Source organism: Salvelinus fontinalis, chromosome 5 (assembly GCF_029448725.1).
Source record: "Salvelinus fontinalis isolate EN_2023a chromosome 5, ASM2944872v1, whole genome shotgun sequence".
NCBI classification, from domain to species: Eukaryota; Metazoa; Chordata; class Actinopteri; order Salmoniformes; family Salmonidae; genus Salvelinus; species Salvelinus fontinalis.
The window spans coordinates 44,776,398-44,791,232 of record NC_074669.1 but is presented as its reverse complement, the minus strand read 5'-3'; the positions used below and the strand labels follow the sequence as shown (position 1 = coordinate 44,791,232).

The 14,835-nt window shown below is 48.3% G+C and overlaps 1 protein-coding gene across 3 annotated transcripts in view; it reads right to left on the bottom strand.

Moving 5' to 3' along the window:
* The window catches only part of LOC129855654 (discs large homolog 1-like protein), a 203,074-nt gene that overhangs the window by 134,779 nt on the left and 53,460 nt on the right, over positions 1-14,835 (bottom strand). Inside the window, exon 1 of one of the 3 annotated variants that reach the window (XM_055923542.1) lies at positions 12,819-14,591. The exons of the other annotated variants lie outside the window; for them this stretch is intronic. Coding sequence (XP_055779517.1) covers positions 12,819-13,067 — 249 coding nt within the window. The 5' untranslated portion in view covers positions 13,068-14,591. Of the gene's footprint in view, positions 1-12,818; positions 14,592-14,835 lie in introns of those variants that run through there. 3 annotated transcript variants of the gene reach the window in all.

Sequence of the window (14,835 nt, the reverse complement as noted above, 5' to 3'; positions counted from 1 at the left end):
ATTACTCCACTCCAGTCCACCACTTATAGAGAGACATACATCTCCAACACAACAGTCCATGTTACCTGAGAAAGCTTTTGAACACCCGAACACACTAGAAGAGATGCACTAAATATTACATAAATAAGTACAATTGTTTCAAGTTTTCTACACAATGGACATACATCACATCATTCAACACTGCATGACCATACAGCTTTGTACATTTTGTAGTCCTGTACAAAGAATTGATTTACAGGAGATCTAGCAGTATAGAGCATGCTTCATGCAGACACACACACACACACACACACACACACACACACACACACACACACACACACACACACACACACACACACACTGCATGCACCAACCTGCACACACACACAGACACACACGTGAGCACTACAGTAAACTCTTCTTCCCAGTGCCCTTCTCCATCCTTCCCTCTCTCTAAAGTCTCCATCCATCCCTCTCCATCTTTCCTCCATCTTTCCTCAGTAAAAGACTGTGAGGATGAATTTATGTTTATGCTAAGCAGAACCAAGCAGCAGGGAAAAGGGCAGCGAAAGCAACCGCAGAAATCCCAGGATTCATGGACATGGGAGGAGATCTTGAATGGAGAAGGACCCTGGGCACAGGCTGGGGAGTATCGCCGCCCCAAAGCTGAGCTGGAGGAAGCGAGTGCTGAGCGGCGGCGATATGAGGAGGCAGCACGGCAGCGGGACAGGTACGAGAGGCAACCCCAGAATTTTTTTTGGGGGGGCTAGAGAGGAGTGTGGCTAAGCCAGGTAGCAGACCTCGTGCTTATTATAAGCAACGCGTCACTGGTCAGGCACCGTGTTATGCGGTTAAGCGCACGGTGTCGCCAGTGCGTGCCCATAGCCTGGTGCGCTATAGGGCAGCCCCCCGAATGTGTCAAGTGAGTGTGGGCATCCAGCCGGGGCGTATTGTGCCTGCTCAGCGCGTCTGGTCTCCGGTACGCAGTTTCGGTCCAGGGTATCCTGCACCGGCTCTGCGTGCTGTGTCTCCGGGGCGCTGGGAGGGTGCAGTGCGTCCTATGCCTACGCTCCGCTCGTACCGGGCAAATGTGGGAGTGGAGCCTAAGGGAGAAGTGCGCGTAGTAGGCACTAGATCTCCAGTGCTCATCCACAGCCCGGTTCAACCTGTGCCTGCACTCTGGAGGGTACGGGCTGGAGTAGTATGCCAGCCTGGGGGAGTGGTGCCAAGGCTGCGCACCAGAGCTCCAGTGCTCCCCCACAGCCCGGTCCTTCAGGTGCCTTTTAACATCAAGCCTCCTGTAGGTCTCTCCAGCCTGGTGGGTCCTGTGGCAGCCCCACGCACCAGGCTGTCTCTCCGTCTCCTCCCTACAGGTGTGCCCGTCTGCCCAGCGGTGCCTGAACTGCCCGTCTGCCCAGCGGCGCCTGAACTGCCCGTCTGCCCAGCGGCGCCTGAACTGCCCGTCTGCCCAGCGGCGCCTGAACTGCCCGTCTGCCCAATGGCGCCTGAACTGCCCGTCTGCCATGAGCCTGCAAAGCTGCCCGTCTGCCATGAGCCTGCAAAGCCGCCCGTCTGCCAAGAGCCTACAGAGCCGTCCGCCAGACAGGAGCCGCTAGAGCCGTCCGCCAGACAGGAGCCGCCAGAGCCTTCCGCCAGACAGGATCAGCCAGAGCCTTCCGCCAGACCGGATCAGCCAGAGCCTTCCGCCAGACCGGATCAGCCAGAGCCTTCCGCCAGACCGGATCAGCCAGAGCCTTCCGCCAGACCGGATCAGCCAGAGCCTTCCGCCAGACCGGATCAGCCAGAGCCTTCCGCCAGACCGGATCAGCCTTCAGAGCCGTCCAGCCAGGACCAGCCTTCAGAGCCGTCAGCGAGCCATGACCAGCCAGAGCCGTCAGCGAGCCATGACCAGCCAGAGCCGTCATCCAGCCAGGATCCGCCAGAGCCGTCATCCAGCCAGGATCCGCCAGAGCCAGCCAGCCAGGATCCGCCAGCCAGTCCGTGTTGTCCCTCAGTCCGGAGCTGCCGTCCCTCAGTCCGGGGCGGCCCCTAAATCCAGCGGGACCCATGTCTAGGGTTCCCAGTCCAAGGTCGGTGGCGAGGGTCGCCACCTTGAGGAAGACACAGAAGCGGGGATTTATTATGGTGGGATTGGGACAGCGTCCGGAGCCGGAGCCACCACCATGGTCAGATGCCCACCCAGACCCTCCCCTAGACTTTTGGTGGTGCGTTCGGAGTACGCACCTTGAGGGGGGGGTTATGTCACGTTCCTGACCTGTTTTCTGTTAGTTTGTGTATGTGTTAGCTGGTCAGGACGTGAGTTTGTGTGGGCAGTCTATGTTTTCTGTTTCTATGTTGGTTTAAGGGTGACCTGATATGGCTCTCAATTAGAGGCAGGTGGTTTTCATTTCCTCTGATTGAGAGCCATATTAAGGTAGGTGTTTTCACACTGTTTGTTTGTGGGTGGTTGTCTTCCGTGTCTGTATGTTATTTCGTACCACACGGGACTGTTTCGGTGTGTATGTAGTCTGTTCCTGTTCATGCGTTCTTCGTGTCTATGTAAGTTCTCATGTTTAGGTCAGTCTACGTCGTTTGTTATTTTGTATCATTTATAGTGAAGTTCGTGTTTTCGTCTTTTCTGTAAATAAATAATGTCATCATACCTCGCTGCACATTGGTCTTCCGATCCCTCTCTCCTCTCCTCGTCCGAGGAGGAGGAGGAATTAGAGAACCGTTACACTAATTGCCCTGTATTACACCTTGGGAAGAAGCGCCAGGCCCAGTCCGTTATGATTACAGCTTTTCTCAGAGGATGAAAGAGCACTGAGTGCTGCTAGCACTGCCTACCACACGCACAGACAGCAGGCCGTGGTATCAGGAAATCAGCATACAGACAGCGGGCCCTGTGCATCAGCACACAGGCAGCAGCCCCTCCAGCTCACTAGTAGGCCTATTCTTGAACACCCTCAAGCATCTTTACACCAACATTTTGCTCAACAGATCTGGATGACAATGAGTTTGTGTCACGACTTCCGCCGAAGACGGCCCTTCTCCTTGTTCGGGTGGTGTTCGGCGGTCGAGGTCACCGGCTTTCTAGTCACCATGATCCATTTTTCAGTTTCGTTTTGTCTGTATTAAACACACCTGGTTTAAATTCCCCCCATCATGTTCCCTATTTATCCTCTGGCTTTCATTTCTGTTTTGTCCGTGATTGTTTGTGCGTTAGTGGTTGTGGTTTATACGTGTATGTATTTGAATATTTCCATTTGTGGAATTTTGCCTTATTTTTGAGTAAACACTGTGGTTTCGCTCAACACCTGTGTCCTGCGCTTGACTCCGAATATTCTCCGCACACAACCCTGACAGTTTGCCTAAACATTAAAAGACAAATCAAGCTTGTAGTTAATTCTGGTCTTGTCTTGTCCAGGTGGAAAGTCAACACAAACATTTTGTAAATTCATCTGCTATCAGTGTGAAATGAAGAGAATGTCTGTCCATGGAAGAGAATTTCTGTCCATCAGTGTGTAATGGAAGAAAATTTAGATTTTATTGGGATCCCCATTAGGCGACGGCAATGTCCCCTAGTCTTCTGGGGTCCAACATATAATGAAAAATACATTACTGACAAAAATACTTTACATAGATACATACCTTATTACATATAGATGTCGGATATTAATTTGATCACTATTTTGTTGCTGAGCTTGCACAGGAAGTGCAAGCCCCCCCCCACCCCCCCCCCACCAGGGGTATTTTCACAGTCCCCAAATACAGAACAAATTCAAGAAAAAGTACAGTTTTATATAGAGCCATTATTGCATGGAACTCCACCCGTCTCATATTGCTCAAACGAACAGTAAACCTGGTTTTAAAAAAACAGATAAAGCAACACCTCATGGCACAACGCCTCTCCCCTATTTGACCTAGATAGTTTGTATGCATTGACATTTAGGCTACGTGTGCCTTTAAAAAATATTTGTAATTCTGTCCTTGAGTTGTTCTTGTCTATTAATGTTCTGTATTATGTCATGTTTCATTTGTTGTGTGGACCCCAGGAAGAGTAGCAGCTGCTTTTGCAACAGCTAATGGGGATCATAATAAAAATAATAATAATAACCAAATATATTCAAGGTTAAAAAAGGCTTCTAAATATCTAAAAAGGCTTCTAAAAAACAAAGATAACTAAGGCCAGGGCGTGACAGTACCCCCCCCCCCCTCCCCCAAAAGGTGCGGACTCCGGCCGCAAAACCTGACACAGAAGAGGAGGGTCCGGGTGGGCCTTCCTACGGCGGTGGCTCGGGTGCGGGACGTGGACCCCACTCCACCATAGTCAACACCCGCTTAGGTGGCCTCCCAGGAACGAGGACCCTTGCAGCGAGTCCCGGACTGAAGACCATCGTGGAGGGCGCCACTGGATGGAGGGGCAGCTCCGGACTGAGTGGTAGCTCCGGACTGAGGGGCAACTCCGGACTGAGGGGCGGCTCCGGACTGAAGGGCGGCTCCGGACTGAAGGGCGGCTCCGGACTGGAGGGCGGCTCATGACTGGAGGGCGGCTCATGACTGGAGGGCGGCTCATGACTGGAGGGCGGCTCATGACTGGAGGGCGGCTCATGACTGGCGGGCGGCTCATGACTGGCGGGCGGCTCCTGACTGGAGGGCGGCTCCTGACTGGCGGGCGGCTCCTGACTGGCGGGCGGCTCCTGACTGGCGGGCGGCTCCTGACTGGCGGGCGGCTCCTGACTGGCGGGCGGTTCCTGACTGGCCGGCGGCTCCTGACTGGCCGGCGGCTCCTGACTGGCCGGCGGCTCCTGACTGGCGGGCGGCTCCTGACTGGCGGGAGGCTCTGGCAGCTCCTGACTGGCGGGCGGCTCTGGCAGCTCCTGACTGGCGGGCGGCTCTGGCAGCTCCTGACTGGCGGGCGACTCTGGCAGCTCCTGACTGGCGGGCGGCTCTAGCAGCTCCTGACTGGCGGGCGGTTCTGGCAGCTCCTGACTGGCGGGCGGCTCTGGCAGCTCCTGACTGGCGTCTACTGTCTGGCGGGCGGCTCTGGCGGCTCCTGACTGACGGACGGCTCTGGCGGCTCCTGACTGAAGGACGGCTCTAGCGGCTCCTGACTGACGGACGGCTCTGACGGCACGGGACAGACGGGCGGCTCTGACGGCTCGGGACAGACGGACGGCTCAGATGGCGCTGGGCAGACGGACAGCTCAAATGGCGCTGGGCAGACGGGCAGCTCAGATGGCGCTGGGCAGGCAGGCAGCTCAAACGACGCTGGGCAGACGGACAGCGCAGACGGCGCTGGGCAGACGGCAGACTCTGGCCGGCTGAGGCGCACAGTAGGCCTGGTGCGTGGTGCTGGAACTGGTGGTACCGGGCTGGAGACACGCACCACAGCGCGAGTGCGTGGAGGAGGAACAGGGCTCTGGAGACACACTGGAAGCCTGGTGCGTGGTGTAGGCACTGGTGGTACTGGGCTGGGGCGAGGAGGTGGCGCTGGATATACCGGACCGTGAAGGCGTACAAGAGCTCTTAAGCACCGAGCCTGCCCAACCTTACCTGGTTTAATGCTCCCCGTAGCCAGGCCAATGCGGCGAGGTGGAATAGCCTGCACTGGGCTGTGCTGGCAAACCGGGGACACCATGCGTAAGGCTGGTGCCATGTACACCGGCCCGAGGAGACGTACTGGAGGCCAGATACGTTGAGCCGGCTTCATGGCACCTGGCTCGATGCCCACTCTAGCCCGGCCGATACGTGGAGCTGGAATGTACCGCACCGGGCTAAGCACACCTACAGGAGACACCGTGCGCTCCTCCGCATAACACAGTGTCTGCCCGTACTCTCACTCTCCACGGTAAGCACGGGGAGTTGGCGCAGGTTTCCTACCTGACTTCGCCACACTCCCTTTTAGCCCCCACCCCCAAGACATTTTTGGGGCTGACTCTCAGGCTTCTAGCCTCGCTTCCGTGCTGCCTCCTCATACCACCGCCTCTCGGCTGTAGCTGCCTCCAGCTCTTCACGAGGGCGGCAATATTTTCCCAGTTGTGCCCAGTGTCCTCCGCTGTCCAGAATTTCCTCCCAATTCCATAAGTCCTGCGATCGCTGCTCCTGTTGCTGCTGCCGCTTACCACGCTGCTTGGTCCATGGTTGGTGGGTGATTCTGTCACGTTCGTCGTAACATTTAAGTGAGGAGGACCAAGGCGCAGCGTGATAACAATACATACTTCTTTAATGAAGACAAAAACGAAACGAACACTATACAAACTAATCAAAACAACAAACAGACGAACGTGAAGCTATACAAACAATAAGTGCAGACACTGGCAACTTACACATAGACAATCACCCACAACCTACCTAATGACTATAGCTGCCTAAATATGGCTCCCAATCAGAGACAACGATAGACAGCTGTCTCTAATTGAGAACCAATCTAGGCAACCATAGACTTACATAAACACCTACAATGAACACAACCCCATGAACTCTACAGACACCCCCTAGACAATACAAACACCCTAGACGGGACAAAAACACACAAACATCCCCCATGTCACACCCTGACCTAACTAAAATAATAAAGAAAACAAAGGCCAGGGCGTGACAATGAGGCAAGTAATTTTTTCAACAATTGTTTACAGACAGATTATTTCACTGTATCACAATTCCAGTGGGTCAGAAGTTTACACACACTAAGTTGACTGTGCCTTTAAACAGCTTGAAAAATTCCAGAAAATGCTGTCATGGCTTTAGAAGTTTCTGATAGGCTAATTGACATCATTTGAGTCAATTGGAAGTGTACCTGTGGATGTATGTTACGTCCGTCGTTTGAATGAGGAGACCAAGGTGCAGCGTGGTAGACGAACATCTTACTTTATTTAAAATGAACCTCGAAAAAACAACAAAATACAAAACTAACATAAAGTTCTGCAGGGTACACAGCAACTATACAAAATACAGATCCCACAAACTAAGGTGGAAAAAAGGCTGCCTAAGTATGATACCCAATCAGAGACAACGACAGACAGCTGCCTCTGATTGGGAACCATACCAGGTCAACATAGAAAATACAACAGATTGCCCACCCTAGTCACACCCTGACCTAACCAAATAGAGAATAAAAAGTCTCTCTAAGGTCAGGGCGTGACAATGTATTTCAAGGCCTACCTTCAAACTCAGTGCCTCTTTGCTTGACATCATGGGAAAATCAAAAGATATCCGCCAAGACCTCAGAAAAAATAGTGTAGACCTACACAAGTCTGGTTCATCCTTGGTAGCAATTTCCAAATGCCTGAAGGTACCGCGTTCATCTATACAATAAATACTACGCAAGTATAAACACCATGGGACCACGCAGCCGTCATACCGCTCAGGAAGGAGATGCGTTCTGTCTCCTAGAGATGAACGTACTTTGGTGCGAAAAGTGCAAATCAATCCCAGAACAACAGCAAAGGACCTTGTGAAGATGCTGAAGGAAACAGGTACGAAAGTATCTATATCCACAGTAAAACGAGTCCTATATCGACATAACCTGAAAGGCCGCTCAGCAAGGAAGAAGCCACTGCTCCAAAACACTGCCATACAAAAGCAAGACTTTGGTTTGCAACTGCACATGGGGACAAAGACCGTACTTTTTGGAGAAGTGTCCTCTGGTCTGATGAAACAAAAATAGAACTGTTTGGCCATAATGCCCATCGTTATGTTTGGAGGAAAAAGGGGGATGCTTTCAAGCCGAAGAACACCATCCCAACCGTGAAGCACGAGGGTGGCAGCATCATGTTGTGGGGGTGCTTTGCTGCAGGAGGGACTGGTGCAATTCACAAATAGAGGATGAAAAGTACGGGGATATATTGAAGCAAAATCTCAAGACATCAGTCAGGAAGTTAAAGCTTGGTCACAAATGGGTCTTCCAAATGGACAATGACCCCAAGCATACTTCCAAAGTTGTGGAAAAATGGCTTCAATCCTATAGAAAATTTGTGGGTAGAACTGAAAAAGCGTGTGCGAGCAGGAGGCCTACAATCCTGACTGAGTTACACCAGCTCTGTCAGGAGTAATGGGCCAAATTCACCCAACTTATTGTGGGAAGCTTGTGGAAGGCTACCCGAAACGTTTGACCCAAGTTAAACAATTCAAAGGCAATGCTACCAAATACTAATTGAGTGTATGTAAACTTCTGACCCACTGGGAATGTGATGAAAGAAATAAAAGCTGAAATAAATCATTCTCTCTACTATTATTCTGACATTTCACATTCTTAAAATAAAGTGGTGATCCTAACTGACCTAAGTTTTAAATGATCATCCAACTCGGAATTGTAAACCTTTTTCCTTGATGACAAAATTTGCCAACGAAGGACCGCCACGCACAACAAGGTGAGTACAAAAATGTTTTATATGCTGCTGCATAAATTATGTAATATGCCAGGGAGATATAGTCAGCCATGTCACCTATGTTTAAAACTTCTTCAGGATTGGTGGGTCCCCTACGGGACGATTGAGCTAATGTAGGCTAATGCGATTAGCATGAGGTTGTAAGTAACAAGAACATTTCCCAGGACATAGACATATCTGATATTGGCAGAAAGTGTAAATTATTGTTAATCTAACTGCACTGTCCAATTTACAGTAGCTATTACAGTGAAATAATACCATGCTATTATTTGAGGAGAGTGCACAGTTTTGAACATGAACGTTATTAATTTTAAAAAATGGCACATTTGGGCAGTCTTGATAAAACATTTTGAACATAAATGCAAGGGTTCATTGGATCAGTCTAAAACTTTGCACATACACTGCTGCCATCTAGTGGCCAAAATCTAAATTGCACCTGGGCTGGATTAATACATTATGGCCTTTCTCTTGCATTTCAAAGTTGATGGTACAAAAAAAATAAAAAAGAACGGTTGTTTTTTTCTTTGTATTTTCTTTTACCAGATCTATTGTACTATATTCTCCTACATTGATTTCACATTTCCACAAACTTTAAAATATTTCCTTTCAAATGGTACCAAGAAAATGCATATCCTTGCTTCAGGGCCTGAGCTACAGGCAGTTAGATTTGGGTATGTCATTTTAGGCAAATTGAAAAAAAGGGTCCGATCCTTGAGAGGCAGTAAACGAGGTTTTGCTGCCAGACAAGGCTCCGCTGATAGCTATGTGTAGCGGAGGTAAGTATTCACTCCATTGTGCTGGAAAGAAAGCTCTGCTGCTGGACAGCTTTATGTAAGCCCAAACAGTTTGTGGGCGCCGCTTGTCGCCGTTATAATGCAATTAATGATTTGTTTAGTGTTGTGTAGTGGCTATGCTGGCATGCAAAACTAATTGTTGAATTAGCGATATCCAACTTATGTAATGTTCATGTCCAACGGCTGATGAGAACTGATACGTTTGATCTATAATTTCTCTTAATTATCTCTCTTCATATGACAAGGATTGAAAAGAATTTGCCAGTAGATTGTCGACTTAATTCATGATGCTGACTGCTAGCTTGTTAGCAAAGATTTTGAAAGTATGATGTTGACATGATCAGTCCAATCAAAGCTATGGTAGATATAACGTGATTTGACTTAACTTTATCTGTGGCCGATGACCTTGAGCCTTCTTGGATGGGCACTTCTAATGTAACCCTAAGGCAGAACTCCCCGTAGATTTTGCGGTGAAGTAGTGTCCCCATGAGTGACAGAACACTGAGTCAATCACGGCGCAACTAGAGAACGTTACCAACCCCTATGCCACCACCACAGAAAACATTGACATCCAGCTCTCCCTCTCCAATGTTAACCAGAGGAATGTCTTGTTTCAACAGGCTTTCCCGCAGAAACTCGAACACATTCTAAAGCGAATACTGGAATAATATTTCTAACATACAGTGGCTTGCGAAAGTATTCACCCCCCTTGGCATTTTTCCTATTTTGCTGCCTTACAACCTGGAACTAAAATGGATTTTGGGGGGGGGGGGGGGTTGTGTAATTTGATTTACACAACATGCCTACCACTTTGAAGATAAAAATAATTGTTTTATTGAGAAACAAACAAGACAAACAAACAGAACTTGAGCGTGCATAACTATTCACCCCCCCCAAAGTCAATACTTTGTAGAGCCACCTTTTGCAGCAATTACAGAAGTCTCTTGAGGTATGTCTCTATAAGCTTGGCACATCTAGCCACTGGGATTTTTGCCCATTCTTCAAGGCAAAACTGCTCCAACTCCTTCAAGTTGGATGGGTTCCGCTGGTGTACAGCAATCTTTAAGTCACACCACAGATTCTCAATTGGATTGAGGTCTGGGCATTGACTAAGCCATTCCAAGACATTCAAATGTTTCCCCTTAAACCACTCGTGTTGCTTTAGCAGTATGCTTAGGGTCATTGTCCTGCTGGAAGGTGAACCTCCGTCCCAGTCTCAAATCTCTGGAAAACTGAAACAGGTTTCTCTCAAGAATTTCCCTGTATTTAGCTCCATCCATCATTCTTTCAATTCTAACCACTTTGACAGTCCCTGCCGATGAAAAACATCCCCACAACATGATGCCGCCACCACCATGCTTCACCGTGGGGACAGTGTTCTCTGGGTGATGACAGGTGTTGGGTTTGCGCCAGACATAACGTTTTCCTTGATGGCCAAAAAGCAAAATTTTAGTCTCATCTGACCAGAGAACCTTTTTCCATATGTTTGGGGAGTCTCCCACATGCCTTTTGGCGAACACCAAACGTGTTTGCTTATTTTTTCTTTAAGCAATGGCTTTTTTTCTGGCCACTCTTCTGTAAAGCCCAGCTGTGTGGAGTGTATGGCTTAAAGTGGTCCTATGGACAGATACTCCAATCTCTGTTGTGGAGCTTTGCAGCTCCTTCAGGGTCATCTTTGGTCTCTTTGTTGCCTCTCTGATTAATGCCCTCCTTGCCTGTCCATGAGTTTTGGTGGGCGGCCCTCTCTTGGCAGGTTTGTTGTGATGCCATATTCTTTCCATTTTTTAATAATGGATGTAATGGTGCTCCGTGGGATGTTCAAAGTTTCGGATATTGTTTTATAACCCAACGCTGATCTGTATTTCTCCACAACTTTGTCCCTGACCTGTTTGAAGAGCTCCTTGGTCTTTATGGTGCCGCTTGCTTGGTGGTGTTGCAGACTCTGGGGCCTTTCAGAACAGGTGTATATATAGTGAGATCATGTGACAGATCATGTGACACTTAAATTGCACACAGGTGGACTTTATTTAACTAATTATGTGACTTCTGAAGGTAATTGGTTGCACCAGATCTTATTTAGGGGCTTCATAGCAAAGCGGGTAAATACATTGGCACGCAACAATCTTCCGTTTTTTTTTTATATACTTTTTTTAAAACAAGTATTTTTTTTTATTTCACTTGACCAATTTGGACTATTTTGTGAATGTCAATTATATACAATCCAATTAAAAATCCATTTAAATTACAGGTTGTAATGCAACAAATAGGAAAAATGACTACTTTTGCAGTGCACTGTACCATTGTTAGTAATAAGATCTACTGTTTGTTTGTTATGTATTTCTGTGATTTGATTAGGTAGTAAATAAATAAGTAAGCCAGTTTGTACATTGCTGATACATTATTTATTCTAGGTTTCGTGCAGATAACCAAGAATTTTACAACGTTCAGATGAGACTGATAGAAGGTAAAGAATAATTAATGATTGACTGCTATTGATATAAAAGGCCTTCAGATCTTTTAAGAGTGGATTTGGGACATAGCTGCTCTATATAAACTAATGCTTCTGTAGTGCCCCAGGTTATTAATGGTTTAATTGTTGCATGGTTTAATTAAATCACGTAATCAATTAAACGTTAGGTAATCGATTTGATAAAATAGAATGCCATCTAATTTAATCATACTAGAGACATGACAACTTGGAAAGTATAACCATGTGTGAAGTGTCCATCCCATGCGTTGTGCATGAAATATGAAAAATTATGAAAGTGTGTTTGTTAATAGAGGGACATGATTTTAAAAGCCATAAGAGATTATTGTTTTACATAAACTTTGCACACTGACAAGTCACGCCCCTGAGTGAGGGCAGAGAGCGTGTTAGCCTGACGGAACCGCCCTTTTCAACAAACTGTATAAAATGATGGGTTAACAATGAACATATAGGACCGGAAAATACATTTTAAATGGTCTTAACTCTGACTCTCAACATGAGGTAGAGACAAACTCACCTCCCGGACAACACTCGTATGGCTGATTTGCCGTTCTACTGCTCTACTCAAACCATCGTAGTATGCTACTCTCATCCCCCAACTGGGAACCATCGACACGGCTGGCTAGCCTATCTTCAAAGAGGCATCTTCCAGAGCGAATGAAAGGAAAATCAACTCTGTAGTTCTGTTCAGGACTACATGACAAGTCACCGGATACCGAACAATGGCAGAGGAGAACAACAGTAGAAGACTTGTTGGAACCCTTATGGACAATCAGGGGTGGGGCTCTCGCCACTGCTCCCAGCACTGACACCTCTACTACATCCCTCTCTCGAAGACTGAGGAAACAGATATCTTATTTTACCCTTTCAGCTTTTGGAAACGTTCTGCATTTTTGGTATACATGCTTTGCGAGTTTTTAGAGCATCAGTAGCTACCATAGTAACTTTGAGGAATGGAAATAGACACACAAGTATCAAAGACCACAGTCTACACAGCAAATATCAAGCCCAAACAATTGAACACACCAGAATCGTCCCTTGCCTTGTCCACAAACACTGAGTATAACCAGTCAATAAAAGCAGGGATTCCACATTGCGATCACATTTACAGTATAACTGTTGGTACTACAGGTGTACATGTACAGGTATGCGAGCTGGTATTACCTGTGTGCCTCCAGCCGTGATGCATTCACTGAAGGCGTTTCTCTTTGAGATGAAGGTGATGAGCTGCTGCCAGCGAGATGAGGGAAAGGAGGAGGAGGAAGGTGAGCCCGTATTATGTCCCGAGTGCAGTTCTTCTGAGGAGCATCTCTTGGGCCCCTGCTTCTGTTTCTTGGGCCCTCCCTGGCTCCCGCCCCCACCGCTTCGCCCACCCCGCGGGAACTGAGTGTTGTTACCGAAGATGAAATTCATCTTTGGAGCGAGAGAGAGGAGAGAGGAGGGAAGGAAGAAGAGGAATAACAATCCCCTCTTTTCTTCTCTTCACTCAGGGCCAGGAACAAGAGAACAGCTGGCCTATGGAGCGATTGAACCGGCAGCCACAGAGGAGAGGAGAGAAAGAACAAGAGGAGGAGGAGGAGGTGGGGGGGGGAAGTGAAGGCAAGGATAAGATTACTCAATGCATCCTATTGAGCAGTAAGAGAGAGTAAAAGTCCAAAGGGGAATCCATTAGTTCGCAACCTACAGACAGACAAAGAGCCCCGTCGGCATCTTTCTTTCCCTAACCAGGGGGACACACCAGACGCCACATTGTCAATAGCTGGGAAGGCAGTTAGGACCGAAAAAGACAGATCGCACCACCAACAACTCCCCAGAAATAGAGTCTCTGGATCAATGAGGCCCTCCTCTCCCTTATTTTCTTCCCGTTCAAGAATGACGGCACAAGAGAGTAGGCCGGTCGAAAAGTCAGGAAATAGGCTTGATTACCTGACAAGTCTTGGATACAGAGCAGGGAGCTCTCTGTAATTCTTCCTCTCGCTCTCTTTCCTTCCCTCTCCCTTGCTTCTTGGTTGTAAAGTGGACCTCCAGTAAAGAGCAGTCAAATGACCAGGACTCAATCACAGCACCTCCTTAGGAGCAGAAGAACAACTCTGAAACTCCCCCGTCTAAACCTCCACACTTACATTAAATATAGATAGAGGGAGGGAAGAGCGAGAGAGAGAGAGATCCACCCCGAGCTCTGATCTGAAGGCTGGGTCTTCTACTCCTCTCCTCTACTCACCACCCTCCTCCCCCTAACTTAGTCCCAGAAGAGTTCAACTCTATTGCAACTCATCAGAAACCTCTGTGGCCACAGGAAAGCTTTCACAGAGAGCAGTCATTGATTGGGCCCACTCCAGGTCCATTGTCCAGGCGTAGAAACCCAAGCCTCGCTTCACCAGACATGATTACGGAAGCTGTTGACGCCCCTGCCAGCCGACCAATTGCATAACGCTGAAACCCAACACCACTTTCTAAACATGCTAGCAGGTCCAGAAGGGAGACACAGATGGAGAAGAGAAGAAGAAGAGAGTGAGTGAGATGCCGCGGACACTTTCCAGGTGAGTGTGTTTCATTCAGGAAGGAAGTATAAGCCGTTAGCCAGTCCATTGTGGTAAACGTTGACTTTTGGTCCTGCGTGATGGTGAGTCTAGGTGTTTTCAGACACTGCGGCTCCCTGGTCTCCCACACACACACTGCTGCCGTCGATCCAGAATGGAAAAACAACAGGCTGTGCCAATACGAGATAGAAAAAGGAGAGACACACACACGATCCACGTCTGTGCGAAAGCCTGTTGATTCCCTATCTTCTTCTCCTCTTACTCTTCTCACACTGAATTAGTATAAACATCCTTCTGCTTCTCCATTCAGAGCCGGAACCTGCCTATAGGTGTTCATGAGCCACAGGTGTCAAACGAGGTAAGAGCTATTGTCACAGCTTGTGCTCCTACTCCCTGGGGACCAGCGCCATGGCAAAGCAGCTTTAACATCAAATAGAGCTGCAACCTCACCAACAAAGCTCCTACCTCCTCCCTGCCTCCTTTCCTGCTCTAAATATATTATCCAGAGCACAGCAAAGAGGGGGAGAGAGTATAAATAGGACTCCTCTTCCACATATCACTGTGCTGTCTGTATTCACATGTACAGGCACCTACAGTCAGGTCCTGGAGATCAGATCAGGTTCGCTGTAGCTGTACTGTAA